Source organism: Patella vulgata, chromosome 3 (assembly GCF_932274485.2).
Source record: "Patella vulgata chromosome 3, xgPatVulg1.2, whole genome shotgun sequence".
NCBI classification, from domain to species: domain Eukaryota; kingdom Metazoa; phylum Mollusca; class Gastropoda; family Patellidae; genus Patella; species Patella vulgata.
The window spans coordinates 44,808,109-44,829,349 of NC_065881.2; the positions used below are offsets into that span (position 1 = coordinate 44,808,109).

At 36.0% G+C, this 21,241-nt stretch overlaps 1 protein-coding gene across 1 annotated transcript in view; it reads left to right on the top strand.

Moving 5' to 3' along the window:
- LOC126815802 (uncharacterized) overlaps window positions 1-19,465 on the top strand; it is a 45,446-nt gene extending 25,981 nt beyond the window's left edge. Inside the window, exons 4-5 of the mRNA XM_050541758.2 lie at window positions 12,394-12,610; window positions 14,596-19,465. Of these exons, the coding sequence (XP_050397715.1) occupies window positions 12,394-12,610; window positions 14,596-14,795 (417 nt within the window). The 3' untranslated portion in view covers window positions 14,796-19,465. The remainder of the gene's footprint in view (window positions 1-12,393; window positions 12,611-14,595) is intronic.
- Window positions 19,466-21,241: the final 1,776 nt, after the last annotated feature.

Here is a 21,241-nt window from a genome sequence, read left to right on the forward strand (position 1 = left end):
ATCACAATAATATAATATTTGTACGTTTTAAATACCTCAAAATTTATGCGAAAGTCCACCTTCTTAATCGCTCAATCGACAAACAAGCATTGCTTTAAATATTATAATGTGCATGTATATTAGAACAAAGGAACAATTATGACAACACAGGATATTGTGAAACTTAATATAGAATTAATCAGTATACCGACCGTGTATAAAACTTATAATAACAAAAATGATAATGTTAAAGATACATTATGGGAGATTAGATAAAGAGACGGCAGTTCTCACTATAGTATATAGTTAAAAACTAGTCTCGATTATCCATTTCATGATTGAATTATGAATGGAAGTCGAACAGCAAATCGGAACCTAATCCAATAAACATTGCAGGCTAGCCATGACATCGAGAGATGATTATGGTCTGGATAAGTTCATTAGTGTCTAATTAATAATTTAGATAACATTTCAGGCTCAAAGAAATACCTGCAATAGGCAGATTTAGCTCTTGCATAATGTATGTTTAACATCAACAATAACACTAAGGTTAATATCCTTATTGATTTAAACGCCAAATACTGGACTTTTGGGCCTAGCCTCGATCATCATTCATAAAGTCGGTACAATAAAAAACATAGTCTCGATTATTCATTTTTTTGATATAATTATCAATGAGCGTTAAGCAGCAGAGAAGATTCTAATCCAGTAAATATCGCAGGCTAGCGATGACAACGAGAGTTGATTATGGCCTGGATAAGTTAATTAATGTCTAATTAATAATTTAGATAACATTTTAGGCCTAATGAATGTTTAAATAATGTAAAGCTTATTCTGTTCACAACAGGGTCACATTCCTCAAGGAGATATCTGGTTGATTCTCAGACCCAGTCCTAGGAGTGTAAGAACTTATTGTAGGTATATTAGCATGTAACACAAATTATACTAGAAAACTAACTAATTGTATAACATCATTTTACAGTGGCAGTTGAAACGTTTTGCAATTTAATACTGATAATCTAATATATTGTAGACTTTTATCTTAGTTGGAAATGGAAGTCACGGTAGCTCTGTATGTATGATACTGGCTCACTAACTAGATCACGTGACCCGAACCCCATTAGGACGTTGGCCCCCACATCTCCCCCCCCCCCCCCGCCCACACACACACACAACTTCCCCCACACGCGTCTTATATCATTTTGAGTCATATACAAGTTTGTACCAATTCCCCTCCGACGCCTACAGACACCACCATCGTTGGATGCTGCGTTTTGGAACTCGAAACGGTATTAGCATTGAGCCTTCGACGAAAACGCCTGGATCTTATTTTATTTCTAATAGGTTGTTGTATATTTAACAATTATGAAAATGGGTTAAGTGTCATCTATTGGCTGAAACATGGTGCAACTATAGTGTGATATGATCTGTAAAATAACTCTAGTGGTGCTTACATACATGTTTCTAAATTATTGATGTTTCGCCTTAACATTACGAGCTTGTACTCTATCAATAAAGTTTATTTACGTCTCATTCAGAAACAATATATGACAACGGTGTTCATCGTCGTCTATAGGAAATGATTGTCTAAGAATAAATGACTGGGTCTATGCGGTCGAATTTATTTGAAGAACCGAAGCTGTAAGCCAGAGCATATTTGAAATAACATACAAAAGCAGATAGTTTAAAGGATCCGCCCAGATATATTATACTGAATAAAACTTGTTAATTCCCTGTGAAAGACAATTAGACGCTTTATCCTCGTTGCCTGAAACCGTCCGAAGCTCTGAAACCGGATCATCTTCATGCTCGATTGGTGCCAAGTTTTCAAGCCACGCGAAAATACTATGGCCGCTTGACTCAAAATAAACATGTATATTTTTATATACCACAAGTATATGATATCATTTGATACTAGATTACAAACAGGCCTGCATTTATAGACTAGATTAGAATTAACTCAAGATAGACCTGAATCAAATTCCATCGTCTAGACAGTTCCAGTTCTCAGCTGAATTTTACGGAAATCAATTATTCCACCAATCAGAGCCGATTAAGCTCAACATTGTCCAATGTGCAGAAACCATGTTATACCAATCATTAATTGTACAAACTGAATGAATGTGTGGTAGGACAAACATTACACTGAGCCTACAACAGGATTAAAGTATCATTGCGTCATTTAGTGCAATAGGAATCCCGTGCAACCTACAATATTGTTAATGATGAATCTCTAACAAAAATTTCAGTCGAATGGTTTAATTCCGTCCAGAATTTACAAATAGTTGATTATAGGCTTACCATGTGAATAATTGTCTAAATAATGGTTTATATAAAATTTGAAGCCAAACTCAAGGCCCGCAAGATTTAACTCTTACATAATGCATCTTTATAATATTAATAAGTCTTGTAGAGATTAATGACCACGCCAAAATGTTTTTAATTTCTATTCTCGCATCACAATTTGGTCCTACAGATCACGCGAACTTACTGACTAATAACCCTAAAAAAATTGCAAAAAAACGTTTTATTGCATTTTCTTATAGTATTTGGTCTAGAGAACAACATATCAAAAGTTGTCTGAAATTGAGTTACCGCAAAGGGTCTAAATATGACGTCAAACAAAATGGCCGCCATTGGACCAAAATCCCGTTTTTTCTGCTCATATTCTATCAAAGCTGTTGTTTGAGAAGGCTTAGGTGTAAGACAATGCTATTATAAAAGCAACATCTTAGTAATTCATCACTCTGTGAGTGTAGTGCAGTGTTTCCAGGGGTCGTTATGACGTCATGACGAAAATTGTTCCTTTTTGATTTTTTGTTAGCCATTTCATTTGAAGTTGTAGATGGATGTAGAGCAAAAGTGCAAACAATTGCTGCAATAGAAATGCCAACCACGATTTATGATCGGTCTAGAGTATATTATCACCATAAAAAGTCCCAGTCCGAAATCCGTGCCAAAATGGGTTAAATTGGCCAAAATTCAAAATGGCCGCCAGTATGATCGAGCTTGGTATCAAAATGTATCCTTTCGGGGTAGCTGAATCCATTTCCGTACACATTTTGGTGAATAATTATACCGCGGATTCGATATTGGGAAATAACTCCAGATGGCGGCCAGTTTTGGCGGGAAAATTCGAATTTTACAAAATGACCACATTTGGTGTCAAAATATACGTTTTGGAGGCAGCTGATACCATTTTCGACTCATTTTCTCATTTTGGTAATTAACTGGTTTCCCTGTGTCAAAATGTGAAATCCCATTGGAGATTTGGGGATTAAGAGAGGTCGAGTCTGCCTCTGATCTAATACTATTGCATTCATCAAGCATCAACTAGATTACATTTAGACTCTCTGACCGCCCATTGCTCATTGCGGAAGCAGCGTAGCAGGCATGATGAAAAGGGCCTCTCTCAGCTCACTGTGTCCGATTTCGATCACCATCATCGACAGTGGAGCCAAGATGACCAAACCTATTGAAGCACACAGCGAATTTATTTTACAAACGATTCAAATAATGCGACACAGATGGATACCGATATGCAGTGAACTATTTGATAATGAACTGCCTATCGCCATTCGGAAAATGACGGAAAGATAACGAATATTGGAGGCCGACAATAATGAGCCGATTAAGATCCCTGACCAAAGTTCAATAATGAGCGGAGATAACAATTTCAATGGCAGAAAATTTAGGACATAATAAAACTTGGTGTAAAGTCATGACTAAGTTCTACAATGAGCCAAGGGCGTGCTTGGGCCTCCGAATGAGGGTAGGCAGATCAAAGTTAGGGCACTTTAGGAGAGGGGGCAGGATACGGAAAATTTGAGTTCTGTGGCACATGGTAGAATCGATTTGGTGTCTATGTGAGCGATGACATACCATACATTGACATTTGGTTAAGGGATTATGATTATGGAACAAGGGAAGGGCAGCAGAAAAAGGGGCCACAATGTTTTCTTTAGAGTTGGCATTTCCTTGAGTATTTAAGGTAACTTTGTCGAAATTCGAGGGCACATTTTCGGAAGGGATGGGGGGGGGGGGCATACCCACGCTCGCTCCACTATACCCTGGTAGGAAATCGCATTGTATTTGAGCGTTATCAACCATTTCCAGTTTCCTTTGTTTTTGCATTTATGAGAGCACGCCTCTGCAATGAGAATTTTTGCTTAGGTTACACAGAGTGATGAACAATTTCAATACTAGATGCTTTATAGATATGTTAGGTGTGCTAGTAATTAATGAGTGTCATCTATTTAGGGACACCAGATGACACTAGATTAATGTCCAGTCATCAAATATCCGGTCTTGGCATGTCCAAAAGGTGGGCGTTGTAGCAGGGGTCACCGGTTATATCTGTTGTAATGAACCGTCTGCTAGTCTTTCTTACTGATCATGTACGTAAAAGACAACGGTGCGCAAAAATTAATTTTGGCACCTCGGACCGTCTAGACCTTTATACAGGCGTTACAACATTGCGCAATAGTGAAAGTTGCGACATTCCACATAGTATTTTTCACCGGGCTTGAAATCACGACCATAATTTCTCAGCTAAACCGCCTTATTGACGCTCGCAATACCCGTTATTTCCGAAATAATGTTGGGCAAATCATTATCAAATGGTTCACTGCATATGTGACAAACAGGCGATATTGTATCCACCGTGTCTCAACATTTGAACCAGTTTGTGAATTAAATTAACAACGTGCTTCAATAAGCATGATCAGCTTCCACAGTGACCTGGCAGTGTCTCCTGCAGTCTACATGCCCATACGCCGCTACCGCAGTGAGCTGAGCGACATTCCAAATGAAATTTTGTCGATGAATGTCATTGTATTAGCTTTAAGGTAGGAGTTTCATTAACCTCCATTCCCTAATCTGTAATCTAAATCCCTAATTGGAATTTATGCTATCTATCCATCTACAACCTCGAATGGAATGGCTAACAAACCATCAAAAAGGAACAATTTTCGTCATGACGTCATAACGACCCCTTAGAGGCTTAAGTTAATATTCATTGACTTTAAATTCATACACAGTGTTTAAGTTCGTGGGACGAATATGTCTATTGATTTTAAACGATTTCTGATAATTACTGCAAGCGTTATGGCCCTTGGTCACTTTGAAATATTTTGTGGACGCTCTGGAGGGAAAAGTTAATATCCGATTGAGTTTAAATTTATACACAGTGTTTAAGGTCGTGAGACGAAGGATATCCTAGTCATTTCAACCATTTTCAATGATTTCTGCCGGAGTTATGGCCTTTTGTCAGTTTGAAATATCTTGTAGAAGCTCTTGTGGCTAGAGTTAATATCTGATTGACTTTAAACTTATACACAGTGTTTAAGGTCATGAGATGAAGAATCCTATTCATTTTCAACTGTTTCTGATAATTATTGCCAGATGGACCTTGATCTCTTAGAAAAATCTTGTTAAATAAATTGTTAGAGGTCATGAGACAAACAATCGAAACAAAGTTTAATGATTTCTGATAATTACTTGATGGGTTATTTACTCGTAATCAGATTTTCATGTGTTGTAAATATTCTCATTACTGACAAAAGAAAAAAAATATGTGACAACCCTTGTTGACTGCCTGGACGATTAAGCTACTTTGGGCGTATATTTGGTTGCCTGGCAACCTAAAAAACGCAAAAAGGTCCCAATTTCCAGATAAACATAAAACTGTTGGTTGCTTAACTTGCCACACGGCAACAGTTTGGGGGAGATGGGGTGGATGAAACCAGTAGCAAGTGATTTCATGTGTTCCGGGATGGTTAGGCATACCATACCCCGTACACGATACCCACCCCGACTTGTAGTTGTGAGACCATAACTGGCCAAAGTTGATGGAGGCAACGCTGCTCAAACGAAATTTGGAATATATAACAACACAACTATAACAAAGATTATACACGGTCAGGATACTGTAGATAGTATATTAGCAAAGTAGATGATTTGGGAATTTAATGGTGTTTTTTTGTTTTTAGGTTCAAATTGCTGTCATTAAATACACCAATATTATAATGATTCTTAGTGCTGTGGAGCGGCTACGCCTAATTGGGCCCGGATGCCATAACTCGTACATTTAGTTTTGAGATAGAATATAATAGACCTTTATAAACACCAAAGTCGATATGAACGACTGTATAAAGAACAAAATATACGATAGAACTGATAATTATGTTATAGCTATGTATGCAAGCCACTACCGATCTCTTTATTGATGAATTTAATAGCATGGTTCCTTTAAAAACTAATGGGGTTGCAATCGATTGTTTTACCAATGAACAAATGTTTAATTTCAACTGCAATCCATTTATTTGTCGATTTTCAATCGGTCTAATTTATTGGGTGCATTAAGCTTTCGTCAACAACCCTGGGGCTAAAAGCTTTTATCTTTAATCAGATTATTGTCAGTTATAATAAACTGTTCTATTCTCTTAGCCTTTGATTGATGGAAATATACCACAAGATCAAAAAGACTATATTATTTTCCAACATTATATATTTTTCAAGATTAAATTAAAAGTTAGGAATACCTCCCCTCCTCATTTTATTCCATTTTCCTTTTCATCTGAATCTCCGATGTAATTAATAATTCATAAATTGTTTGGGTTTTTTTCAATATAGATATATATACGATTTAATTATAAATAGTTGATGTTTAAGTCATGCTTTGTTACAAAATATAAATATTAATGGTATAAATTTTATTTGCAGCAGTACTTTGTGGTTATTTGAAATAGTAACATTTATTATTATCCTGTGATATACTTTATTATCAATATACTGATATTGAGATGAGTCTAAAAAAGATCAAAATATTCTATAGACATACAAAACGTATTTTTTATACGCCCACATTTTAATGTCGTGGTTGCCATAGTTTCGCGACATCTGTCTGATCGTTTCTTGCCGATGCATTATGCTTATGGTCATTTTATTGAGCACATCTTTCTCAGGTTGAACTGTATCGAAATGGTTACCTACAGAGTTATCACCCCTGCTTGACATTGTGCACGCACTAGAGAGATACAGTTAATGATTATTTTTTATTAAAAGAAAACATGCCTGGTTTAAAAATATCATCAGCTGGGTAACTAAACATAAATAAGAGTTCTGGCCTGTAAGATATCTAAAATGGACATATTTACTACATTTAAAAATATATTTCATATGAGTTGTTTTAAAACAGGAAACAGACTTTGATTTCTCTAAATAAGGTGTAATTTGATCTTAACATTCCTGTGTACTAGCTTTGTGGAGATATAAAGAAGGTTGGGGTGGGATATAGGATTTGAGGGCTTTAGCCCAAACACTACATCCACAACGAATATTTAATGTCACTAAAATCATTCTGGTTATGTGAGACTGGCATAGGTTTTGAAGTCGAAATATCCTATGCTGGAATATTATGTCGAAATCCTATACGTCTGGATATCTTTAATCTCACCCTGCGTAATGAATTCTTTTGTAACTAAAATATTAGATTAGAGAATCTCTATTTTGTTTTCTCGAGATTTTCATTATTTATAGAATTGTTTATCTTGCAATTACATAGTTTTTGATTAAAACAAATTGTCCCTAAGACATGGACAATTATCCACCAATAGGTGTATATTATGTTAGCTTTTGAATCTCGTTGATTGTTTTATATTCTTGTAACAATGATGGCAATCTGATTGTCGTGATCATATTTTGAAAGATCAGGCAATCATTTTTGATATTCACAATTTATAAAAAAAATAAAAATAAAAAGACCCTTTCTTATGACAACTTATGCGTCGCATTCAATTCCCACATTCTTGTAAAATCACAGACTTTATGCGGTCATGCTATACTAATCGCCGACAAAGTATTGCAAAAAGATATGTACATTTTGCACATCATTTCCAAAATTTAAATGATATCATAAACAAATTGCCAAAGTTATGGATTATTGAAATATTGACAAAAACGGTCCTGCCAAATGTGACCGACAAGGAAAGATGTATATTCTACACAGCAGATCCAACATATAAATGATTTCATAAAAAAACAGTTTGTGAAATGACTTTAAATTTGGATAATATGATGCGTAGAATAATATGTATATATTTATAACACATACCCTTCCTTGCAGTCTATGATTAGTAGGAGCCGCTCTGTATCATCTTACGTATCGTAAACTCCACCTTTTGCTATGACATTAAATGATGAGGTTTGATATACAGTATATGATTTATTACCATGTAGCCTGTAACTAACTATCATTAACGGATGCATCTAATATCATGTCGTGTAATATAAATCTCCATATTTTTTATACTTTTTCTCTCGGAATATATATTTTACCGTAATAGAAAATATCCGATCAGTCGGATAACTGGAAGTGTTATTGATCATCTTACGTATCGTAATTCAATCTTCTGCTGGTGGGTTAATTGATGGGGTTTAATATCATTTACTTTACTATATCTGTATCCAAATAGCGTTATCTTTTTATTCAATAATATCGTGTAACACAAAACTCATGTCGTCACCAGCGCCGGTTCAACTTCTCTTCAGAAAACTATACAGACTGGAGTTCTTTACAAAGTAGTGTAGCACCATGGGTCGTTTGTCAGACGTGGAGAGCGGCAGACGCTAAACCGGTCGCCACATCCGTCGTATAACCCATGCATCGTTTTTTACTACATATTTTGGAACAGCCCAGGGGGCTGGTCGTCTAGGGGGCCATACTATATACCGGAAAACACCGGAAAACAACCGGAAAACACCATTTTATACTGAATACCGGAAAACACCGGAAAAACACTAAATACCGGAAAACATCCTAAATACCGGAAAACACCCTAAATAGGTAACCCGGAGCCTGGACCAAGTGAGCGCCGATGAAGGATGGTCAAGGTCATTACGATGTTCGTTTTACAAATATCCCCCCCCCCCCCAAAAAAAAAAAAAAAAAAATTCCGATTTTTTTTTCTCCAAAATTTTGTTCATGCCTATTATGTTTTGAATGTTTTAAAAGACGCAATCAGTCCACCTCCATTATTGACCATATTTTATTTTGTATTTTAATTTTAGTTTTCAGTAGATTTCAGTCTTTCAGTATTTCAGTAGATTAAACACTGCCTTCGGAGGGCCCCATTATATGCCGGTTGCGCCGGTCTCCTGATTCTTACCAATAACGCTGGCATCAGGGTGGTACGAATTAGTGGAAGGCACGACTAGGCCAACTCCTCCCTAGGTAATAAAAAATCGCATCATAAAACAGCAAGTATCATCAAAAGCGAGTTAATAAATCTCTGAATAGTTCGAGTTGCAGTTCCAGGTTTAACCGCTATGTGTCCTAATAACCAAACGAAATGGATGCCACGCAATTCTCGGACAGGCTGTAATCTGAAAAGTGTCTATCGTGTCCAAGAGCTATCCATCTCGTTGGAAGCAGGGGTGTGCTGGCCACGAAGGGGCCCGGGAGGACGAGCCCCGAAGGCGCGCCGCTGGTAGGGGTGTCTGGGGGGGTTGTCCCCCCAGAAAATTTTTGAAATTTGACAACGGGAAACGCGTTTTGCAAGCACTTCTGGGAGAAATCTAGGTATCATATTTTCCAAATTTATGCTGCTATTTTGACTATAAGACATACTATTGTACTACACAAGACACACATGACAGGTCTGCTTAATATAATGCTAATACAATGTATTTCTATCCAAATAATAAATTGCATCTTATACATATCGAGGCATGAATACATGTATCAAAGACCATTTCACCTTAAGGTGACAGACATTTGCACGTCAGCATAATATATTTTACTAATCGTTGTGTATGTATGATTTTTCGCGTACGCACTCTCAATTTTTTGAGGGGATTCCGCGTGAAAATTAGAGCTCTCGGGGGGCCCGCTTATACGGGTGAACTTATTGTTTAATGGGGGTCTGGGAGGACACCGTCCTCCTAAACTCCCTGCCAGCACGCCCCTGGTTGGAAGGGCTAAAATCTACTTGTTTCTGAGCTTACTTTCATTCCAGGGTCAAATATAATCACTTGAACCATAATAATATTCAACATATTCCATCATATTTCGAGGGCGGCACACAGGATTTTTTTCTGGATTACTTTTTTCCCCAACTTGTTGACCAGTTTTCCTTGAGAAAACCCCAACTTTCGCCCAATTGTCCATGAGAAAACTACATATTCTATCTTACTGCATTGACGGGAAGTGGTAAGCTGGACGTCTGTGAAAAGGGTTGATCGATAAATTTTCAAGGAAGCAATTGTTGTTTTTGCTTGTGAAATAGAGGACTCTAGCCGATGAGGCTACTTTCCCCCCGAGAAACTCATGCAACCAATTTGTTTTGTGTACTACTATCGTAATAAAACATTACTATGTTAACCACTTCCTGGTGGCTGAAGACTTACACCGAATGCGTATTCGGAAAAAAAATGTCCCCGAGAAAATGTTTTTTTCCGACAATCGATATTCGAGATGTCTTCTGTTGCACAAATTATGCTGCACTGTGTAAGAACTTGCATCCTTTGATCTGAAGATTGTAGATGGAAAAGTATCATTTGCACTATTTCAAAGTAAACCTGCATTTTCGTATATCATCCCGTAATTTGTGATTAATGACAATGACTGTGGAAATAATATGGGTTGAGGAACGGAAGATCTATGTTCGTCACGTGACTGGACAATTCCACCCCCGTCCCACCCTGACGATGATCCCTCCCGGAGCGGCGCGGCGCGGCGCGGCGGGCTTTCTAAAAAAATCTCGGGCACAGTTTACTCTTCTAAGTTTTCCGGTAGCTATTTAGTAACCCGGAGTTTGGTCCTCGTGTGTGGTTTTGGACCAAATGAGCGCTGATGAAATAAGTTCATTAACATACAAGCGAGCGAGCGCCTACCGTCAAAGAAAATTTCTTTTCAGATTTCTCTAAAAAAAAAAAAATTTTCCAGTATTTTTCTCTGTAAAATTATTTTCTACGGAATGTTTTTTTGTAAAACCAATTTTTCGGAAAAATTCGATTTTTTTTTTTTGGGGGGGGGGGGCTATTTGTAAAACGAACATTTTAATGACCTTGACCTTCCTTCATCGGCGCTCACTTGGTCCAAAACCGCACACAGAGGACCAGGCTCCGGGTTACCTATTTAGGGTGATTTCCGGTATTTAGTGTTTTTCCGGTGTTTTCCGGTATTCAGTATAAAATGGTGTTTTCCGGTTGTTTTCCGGTGTTTTCCGGTTGTTTTCCGGTGTTTTCCGGTAAATAGTATTGCCGGTCGTCTAGGGGTTGGTTGGCTCTGGACTGGCTACTGTTGTATCTTTCCTCTTAAAGACTTCACCATTGTGTTTTCTTACGATACCGAAATTAAATAAGTAACAGGAACAACGATAGTGATTTTGCTAAACGTTTTTATGCCACAACAGTTACACAGTAGTCTACATTACAATATTTAAAATTAAGATGTCTTTCTCTCAACCCCACCCCTGTAAAAGTCTAACCAGCGTGGCTAGACTCAGGAAACCACTACATCGTGAAATTGTGGTCTTAAGAACCCAATGCGTGTCTGACTATTCTAGCCCCTATTCCCGCTTATTTATAGGTGCCTATTTTTTTGTCTGTGGTATTTACGTAAAAGACTGATAACAGCTAAATTTCAAATATGGAATGGACATGCATCGCAATCTGGATATTGACAGGAATTATTACCTAATTTGGTCAACAAATATGATATATGTTTTATAACAAAGAAACAGGTAAATGATCAACATGTTCATTAATCTATAGCTCAATTAACGTATCACCATAACGAGCATATACTTTCTTTGTGGTTATGAAGTTAGAATCAATAATATGAAAGATATTGTAAACAACTTAATTTGCGTTTCAAAATAAACTTATACCATAGCTAATATTTTGACAATGGGGAATAATTAATCAAGACCATAATATTATTCTACATATGTGTTCTTTAGCACAAATCCCTGCCATCCATATTACTACAGTAGCAGGGACTGTTAATTTGGTTAATAAGAAGCACCTTGTCGAAATTTACGTACACGCAACACGTGCTATTTTGTTTTAGGCGGTTTTGAACATAAGCCATACAAGGAACGTTTTATTAAGCTTTAACAGCAATCTATATTGGCATGTACCGACAAGAAAATACTCAAGTGAGTCATATCAGTCCAAATTCAACAAGAATTATTGCATTCTCAGGACCCCTAGCCTTCAGTATTTTATTATAATTAAGAAAATATTGGGATCGCTTACATAAATAATGCTAAATTAGAAAGAAAGAAGGCAAGAGGAGCCCAGGCTATCTTTTAAAAACCAATAGCACAATATGTATTGATTCCTATACCAATTAATAATGCTTTGTTTCGTTTAGCTATTTAATTACTGTATTTTATTGTTATTTTTCAGATAATGCGCAATATATTCATCAAATGTTTCAACACGTATAAAACAGAGGCTGAGTCGTCCATCTCTGATTCCATTGCATTAAAACAGCTGAAATTCAGTCCAAGATTATTTGAAATTAAACTGTCGCAGAGATTAGAGACTGTTGTATATTTTAGAGAATCTGATACATTTGTTATAGCTGAAGGTGAATCTGCCAGATGTACTAATTTTCATACAGGTATTATAATATACTATACAATAGTTCTCCTATTCGATCAGTTTCGAAGACTGTCGTCCCTTCAATGTCTTGATTAGGCTAAAATATCAAACCATTAGCCAGAACAAGAACCATCAATGACATTACACGCCAATAGCGGTAACCAACAAGTTCAAAATCAATAAATTCTACATTTGTCAACTTTTCAATTTTCGTGGTATCTATGGTTAAATGTTTCTCATATTTACCAAATGTCCTGGACGACGAAGTTATTAGCCACTGGTTATTGTTCCCAATAATGTAGAACATGTCGCAGACGCTGCCGGATACGGCACAAATGAAATTTCTAGACCTATAATCATTGGTATCCAAAGCCCTAAATGAATGTAACGTGATCAGATAAGCCTAAGAATTACAAAATGTTTTCAGTAAAACGTCGATAAAGATTTGGTAACGAATCAACAGTGCAACTAACGAAACATATTTCTCCTACAAAAAGACAAACAAACTTGGCCCCGTTTTAGTGCCCCATTGTACAACCCTGATCCTGCTCAAAAAACTTTCAAATTCAAATATATTGAGAAATAAGTTCATTAGATGGACAGGCCCTGTTAATGGTTTTGTCATGTCCATTGTGCGGAATGGAAGTATATAAAATCACGATCTTCATGTATGTCTTTAAGAAATTCCTGTTTTGGCAAATGTTTTAAAAAATAAGAAACCTAAAAACGTTTGTAGAGTGTGTGTCGTGTCTCTAAGACTAGTCGCATCTTTTATATCACTTCCTGTTTGCTCCCAGTACAGAGGGCTTTTTTTATTTTAGCTAAAGAAATGGTTATGCCTAAAAGACTATATTAAATTACATTCATTTCGACATGTTTTCAAACACTTATAAGTGTTTTAATCCTTAGGATATTGCTATAATATATATTAATATTTTGGATCTCACAAAGCAAGTTATATAATTATTTTTATTAACGATTTAAAAACTATTAGTTGAGTAATGTATTTTGATGGAGATCTGATTATGATTTCTGTTGATTAATAGTTTGCTTGTTTAAAATTTCGTATAATTGTGCTTAAGGATAAATATATCTGATGCAGTGTGTGTGTTGATAGTTTGTGCACTACCACGTTATATGTAAAAGTATATGATCGTCACCTCTGTCCGTCCCTGACCCCATGTTTATAATTTCTATACATACTCTATAAGTCCGAATTTTTGAGAGTAAGCGTGGCGAGTTGTTAATCTTATTACTAAAACCGAGTAAACATTATAGAGAACATAGATTTTTGCATAAAAGAGGTACTCTGTAGAATTTCAGAGTCAAACATCAGTTCTATGCGCAGTAATCGTCGCCGAAACATTGTACTAATCCCTGTACAACTCAATGAGATTCAATTTCATACAGTTGTTTCGGGTCACTCTTGTTATCAAATATTTATGATGCTCTACACGTAACAGTTTTTTTAGATTACGTGAACTGTTCGTTTAGTCTTCAAATTCAGAGTCGCTAATTAGATTTATGCGTTGCCCTTGACCTGAAAAATGAACAGTCATCCTTCAATGTTGCCAAGCAACACTATGTTTTTTTTGTACTTCAATTCGTCGCATTTCATTAATTAGGAAGCAATTATATTGGTTAAAAAATCAATGTTAATAAAACGATCGATAAGCAATGTTTAGAGAGAGAGATTGATTCATCCCTGGGGTTAATCTTAAAGAATTGGTGGTTCACATCTCTGATGGTGTTCTTACTACCGCTGATTAATTAGCTTTTGGGGGGAAGGATAAACGCAAGTAGACATAGGTTCTTATCTGTATTAAACTAAAAGTATAGACCATTTCCACCAGGACAATTAGCTATTATCTTTCAGTCATCCTTTTATTGCTAAATAATTCCCTTTAGTTCTTCTTAGTAGACCGCCTTTCGTCTGTGCTGATTGGTTTGGACGGTTGGATATGATTAAATATTGATAATGTAGGTCTGTTTCTTTATTTGCAGGATGTGATGTTAATCTGGCAATGGAGGGGCTGCCAACTTTATCTAGATTTATTACCATGGTCACCTGGGCAAGGACTGAACACAACATCATAGAAGCCATGTCGTATAAATCGAAATCAGCGGAGAAAATCTGTAAATCCTTTCTTAAACACGGACTTAGAGAAGCTATCTTTACTAATCCAGATATCCAACACTGTTAATTAGGGAATTGATGTTAAATCCATTATCAAAATGTCAGTATTTGGACAAAAGGAAGAAATATAGGCTTCCTAATTCCAAGGAAATTAAAAGAAAGTGGGTGTGAAAATGGTAGAAAGAGAATAAGATTCTAAATACAGCGAAATGGTTTCTTGATGGATCATTCAGTTGTGCATCTTTAACAGCATCTTTTTTTCGCATTATTATATGGATGCAACATACTCATTTTATTATTGCCCGTGTCATTATGTTTATTTTATTAACGAATACAGACGTTAGATTTCCAGTAGTCAGCATTCATACTAAAGAACCGGCATTCTCTATATAAGCGTTTACAGGAAGAAAAGTCAATACTAAATTGAACACAGATCATCTGTCCTTACTTAATATCATGTCTACACAGAAAGATATTGAATGGTAGTCTAAAATTACTGACATTTATATTGTTGAGTTTTTGGAGAGATTAATGAATGTTTGTTTTGAAAAGAAAAATTATAAAACACTTTCCTGTAGTAGATAGAGAAAGTCTAACAAATCAATTAATGTTCTGTGTGCTGTGTACTAGAAGTTTATTATGGACTAAGGGGGAAGATGATTGCAAGCTGGCATCAGTGTTATTTTGGTACAATTGATTTTTGCCTTTTCTAAGGTTTATTTCTATTTCTGAGAAATGGGTTCGTCTGTCCGTCTGTCTTTCCGCTTGTCTGTTATTTGTGGAACTTACCATTAAAGAAGGATTAACATGATTGAATTTTTTCATCGAAGCTATTCTGGTACAAATGAATCGCTTCTTGTCTAGTATCTATTTCAGACTCCCGGCTGTCGTAGAAATCAAGGAATTATTGAATTGGGTTTACCGTCGGTTTATCTGTTTGTTTGTCCGTCACACCTTTAGGAACACAATAACTCTGCTTCCGGGGTAGACAGTTCAAGCTATTCAACATTTATTTTGACTTAAATAAAAGTGGTTTAGCTCCTTTAGTATTAGGAGCCATGGTGGCTCAGCGACTAAGACGTTGGCTGCTAACCTGAAAGTCCCGTGTTCGATCCCTGCTTTGGCCGAGAAAGTTCATCGGGATTTCCCGGTGTGCTCCTCCTTGTCAGTGGTGCTCGAGCGAGGGCCAGACAAGGGACAACACAGTGTCGTTCGGTGGGACAAAAATCCGTGGTCCCGTGTATACATTCGAGTGCACGTAAAAGATCCCTTGGCAGATGGATTTCGATATAAGAGTAGGCGGTAGCGCCGCTGTCAAGGTAAAAAATTTCCTTCATAACACTGTATAGCGGATGATGGACGTTAAACCCCAATTCATTAATCACATGGTGGAATAAATACTGTAAATATGTGCAACCTTATTCCCTCACAGTTAATACACGATGTGTCCATTGGTTTGTCATATCATTTGAAATTAATATGTGAATTTGTGATGGTAAATTATTGTTTACTCAAGATTTGGATCAAGGATTCTTAACCGATCGACAGCTTCCGTTGCTACGAAGACTGCGCTGATGGGGGTGATGGATATGTTAATGTGGTAGTATATGGCATGATGTGGTCCCCGAGACAAGGAAATGGCTAGTCACGAATCTTGTTGCATGGGTAATTATTATCGTCTGATAGGTTTGTTGATAGTTTATCATTTGTCTGTATCAGATTTTATCCACGACGTTACTGTTTGTCGATTTTTAAAAGCTCACACGACGCAATTAAGTAAGATAATTGAAAACAGATTATTCGTTATAAAATATTTACTTTTCCGAAAAAAGAATATATATATATATCGACGTGAACAATAAATGTTAGACAACATATTCCTTTCTGATTTCAATTTAGTTTCGTTTATTTTTTTATGGTCTCCCCATTGACAATTTGATATCCTACTTCAGAAGAATACACGAAACGAAATTGTAATTTAATTTAATGAATTTGTGTATATCGTTATTTTAAATGTAATTCATCTTCTGTGTTGTCAAGACTCTTTGTCCATAGGCGTACGAGACTGGGGGGGGGGGGCAGCTGCCCCCTAACTTTCGGGCAATCTGACTTTTAGGGCAGGCGGTTAAAGTGAAAAAAAATTATTATTTCAAACACTGATTTTACTTTTCTTTTAATTGAATACCAATTAAAACATTTTGTCTTGAGTCACTCTACTCTGTGTGACATTTTTAGGGCATCAATTATTATATGTGAATGCAGCTGCAACAGTCTGATAGGATGGTTGGAATTCAGGTCGGCATAGAGTGGGATTTCGGTTACAAAACCATCGGACAACTTTGGATTGGACTTGCTTAACTCACGGGGAAGAATAGCGGAAAAACGCGTTGGCGGCAGTTAAATGTTTAAAATTTTCTCCCAACGGTCCCGCCTCCGTGGACTGTAAACGATTGATTGGTTGATTGGAATTCGAGTCAGCTATCTTAATTAGGCTATGTTAGACCACTTTGAAGTTGCTGTATTCACGGGCTGGAATAGCAGGAAAACGCGTTTGCAGCCGTCAAATTTTCCAAATTTAACTTGGTGGGGGGAGGGGGATCCCAACAAGGTAAGCTCCGTTCCTCCACTCTCCCAGAAGACCGGTGCCGCCATCTGTAACCCGAACATTTTTCGGGCATTTCAGGTTCTGCCCCCCTCCCCCAACTGTCATCGAGCCCCTACGCCTATGTCTTTGTCATCCGTCCTTCATTTTCATTACCTATTTGTTTAAATTGGTGTACGAAAGTTATCAAATACGGAACACTGGAAGGCCAATGTAAAACAAATAATTAAGTCGTTTCATCGTCATAATAAGTCGTTTAATCGCCATATTAAAGCGGAAATTGCAAATTTTTAAGTTATATTTTTAAAATTTATTAAAATAAAGCCTGAAAATAGATGGTATCCATAAACAATCCTACCTTGTTAAAGAATAATCCTATTAATCCTATAATTCACTATTGCCAGCTGAGAAATTGGCAAAAATATCATTTTCCTCTTCATTTTCAAACGTTTGAAAAAAGCTACTCCATGGTGGAGAATAGAAAACAAGGGAGGTAATTGTGTTATTATATCCTGTGTAAATGAGTTTTAAGTGTGAGAATGACACCTATGATCGTATAATTGTGAGTTGACAACCTGTTGAGCAAAAGATATAGAAATAATTACGTTTTGACTTTCTTAGAAAATTTGCAATTTCCGCTTTAAGTCGTTTAATCGTCATGTTATTATTAAGTTATTTAATCACCATATTAAGTCGTTTAATCGTCATATTAAGTCGTTTCTATATGGGATTATACCCAGTGAATACATCATTAATAAACATGCATGAACTGTTTAACTTTTAAATTGCAATAATAATATGAACCGGTCGCGATGCAAGTCTGAGTCCATTATGGTATCCACATTGGACTCATAATTATACCCAATGCGTTTAAACGACCTAATTAATTCGTTTAAACGGCTTAATTATCATGTTTTAACCACGACTTAATAATCTTGTTTAAAATGACTTAATTATCTCTTTTAAGCGACTTCGATTTTTTACACTACCTTTTACACTATTTCTATGAAGAATATAAAATATTTATAATGTTACTGTGTCTATATTTATTAAATAATTTATTTGTTAACCATAAGTTATTATATGAGTGTTTGTTATTGTTTGAGAGTATAATGCTTAATAGACTATATATTATTAAAAGAAAGAAAAGACATTAACGAATCTAAAGCCATTATGATTGGTTAAAACATTTTTGCGCAGAGCTGATCTCTAGTCAATTGAACTTAAACGTCTTATAGATGTTGCTGGATTCGATAGTAGCGTAAATGTCAAGGGCATAAAAAACGAAAGTGCGGACAGATTTTAATTCGACAGATACCAATTCTTTTGAAGGCCCACACCCAGTTTTTGTTCTAAGAAAGTTAATAAGTGTAACCACCAAATTTATCTAATCAATTACAAACATTCTTTTGCACCAATGAAGAATTGAGAAATATTACAAATACCATTATCACTTCTATCGCATAAGAATTATCTATGTAACTGGGTTTCGGGAAATTGCACCAGACGAATGAACGACAATTAGAGGACCAATAAACAAGATAATCACCAATTGTTACATTTCGACAGATCAGATACCATCCGAAACCAATATTATTTTGACAGGCCAACTACGGGAAGCATGGGTGTGTATATACAATTATTAGTCCCCGGCTGTTAAAACTGGAGAAATTTATAGGGTTCCTCTCCGTCACTCTGTCCGTCACTTTTGTTTTCCGAAAAAATAAAATGTTTAACTTTGGGATATCCGATTGATATAGAGCAGGGTTGCAGATAAAGGCCGCCTTTCGTGGGATTCTGTTATTTTTTATAAGCGCCCACATTGAATTGTGGTCGTTTTAGAGAATTACACAGTTGTATATAGCACATAGATAAGTTTCTATAAGGTTTAGTCGGATAACGTTAATTATTTTGGGTATTTGATTTAGGATTGATACACTGCTGTATAGCAAAATGCAGATCAGGTTCGCATTATTTAGGATCCTGGTAACTTTTTAATCAAAGATAACATGTGTTGACTTTTTAAATAAATCTACGAAAATTCTGTTTTCCTGATTTGTTTTTTGTAAGAATGTTTAGTGTAAGAATATTGTTTTGACAGTGTTGCTATTGTTTCAATATATTTGTAATAAAATGTTCATACTAATTTGAGTTTTATTGGTAAATACAGTATTCTGTGAGGGAAATTTTGGCTGGGCAGAATTCCAACTGTTAAGGGATCTTTTTCGTGCACGCCAATGTATACACGGGACTTCGGTTTTTCGTCCCATTCCAAGGACTAGAAACTGTTCCTTGTCAGGTCTTCCACCATGCACTACTGACAAGGTGAAACCACGCCAGACAATCCCGAGCAACTTTCTCGACCAATACCGGGAGCGAACATGATACCTCCAGGTTAGCGGGCCAGCACATTTATCACTTCGGGAGCCACCGCGGGTCCGCCAATTTTAAAGGACAATATTGGTGTCATTCATTATCACATATGTGATAGAACTGGTTAAACACGTTCCAAATATAATTTTAACACAGAGATCATTGCTACGATAGATGCGTAGTGTCGAAAGGCAAAAGGAAAACAAATGACTGAAGTGAGAAGTGGTAACAGATACACAGGCGAATTTCTGCTCACTAATAATTCCTTCGAAGACCAAAAGTTGTTATGTAAGACTGTGAGAGGATATCTGACAATTCAAAAAAAAAAAAATAATTGACTGTCACTAGATAAGAGAAAACCAATAAAATAGAAAAAGTCCGCGCGTTACCATGTTTTTATTAAGTATAGAATGAATAAAACAAGGGAATCAGTACTATCACATATTATGTGATAATGACTGACGCCAATATTTGCTTTAAGGAAATGTTAATGTAGTAAAACATCGAAAAATAAAACGAAACGTAATTAACATCCGATTTTAATCGAATTGGATATCTGAATGGATACTTATGGTCAGCGCACAATTACATTATGTGATATATTATAGTATGCGAAGAGCGGGCTATCATGTCTCCTGATAGGTTACCAATAAATAGATCTGTGATATTGCTAGTTTAGGATTTCTGATTAAACCTCTTTGCTTTGGGTCCAATAGTAGCTTTGTTGGAATAGTAGCTTTAAGCTACCTATGCAAATGTTGCGAGTTTAGGATCTCTGATTACTTTGGGTCAAAATAAAATTGTTGATTTTATTGGATCTTAAAGGTTGATTTGTTTTGTGAGAAAATTAATGTTGATATATAACGGGTTTTGTGTTCCGCTGTCAGAAAGCCAAAAAAGAAAAGAAAATTAGTAATCCAGTCGTCTTTCACTCACTTAATCGTCCCCTTATTATTTTGAAACAAAAATTTAATCCAATAAAGCTTTCACATAACTAATTAACCAGATTTTTTTTGATTTTTTGTCAACTTACACCAATATGGTTTTGAACTTGAATTAGTAAAAACAATTTTGTTGAAAATCTTGGTCCATTAATTTCCATAATCATAACCATTCATCAAATGAATCTATCAGTAAACCTAACCATCATAGTTGAACTGTATATCAAAATTTGAACCTATTTGACAAAACTGACAGGAAATGAAATGAAATGGGGGTTAATGTCCTACTATTCTGCACCGACTGGTCTAACTAATGAACACGGCACAAGTGAGAGGTGATATCAGAAGTTCTATAGCTTAAACCAAAAAAACAAAATTACATGTCTATAAGAATGAACATAACCCCGTTCATGTAACGCATGACTTATTCAAATTATTTATTTTTCGTTTTTAACACGCAAGACTGTCAATCTAGCCAGTAAGTGAGATAATTATAGACTATTATTAGAAAGATCAAGGTGCAGATAATAAATATCATTGGCCATCTACCATTTCCTTATATTTAACTACGTCATGAAACGCGAGCTTGAATAAGAT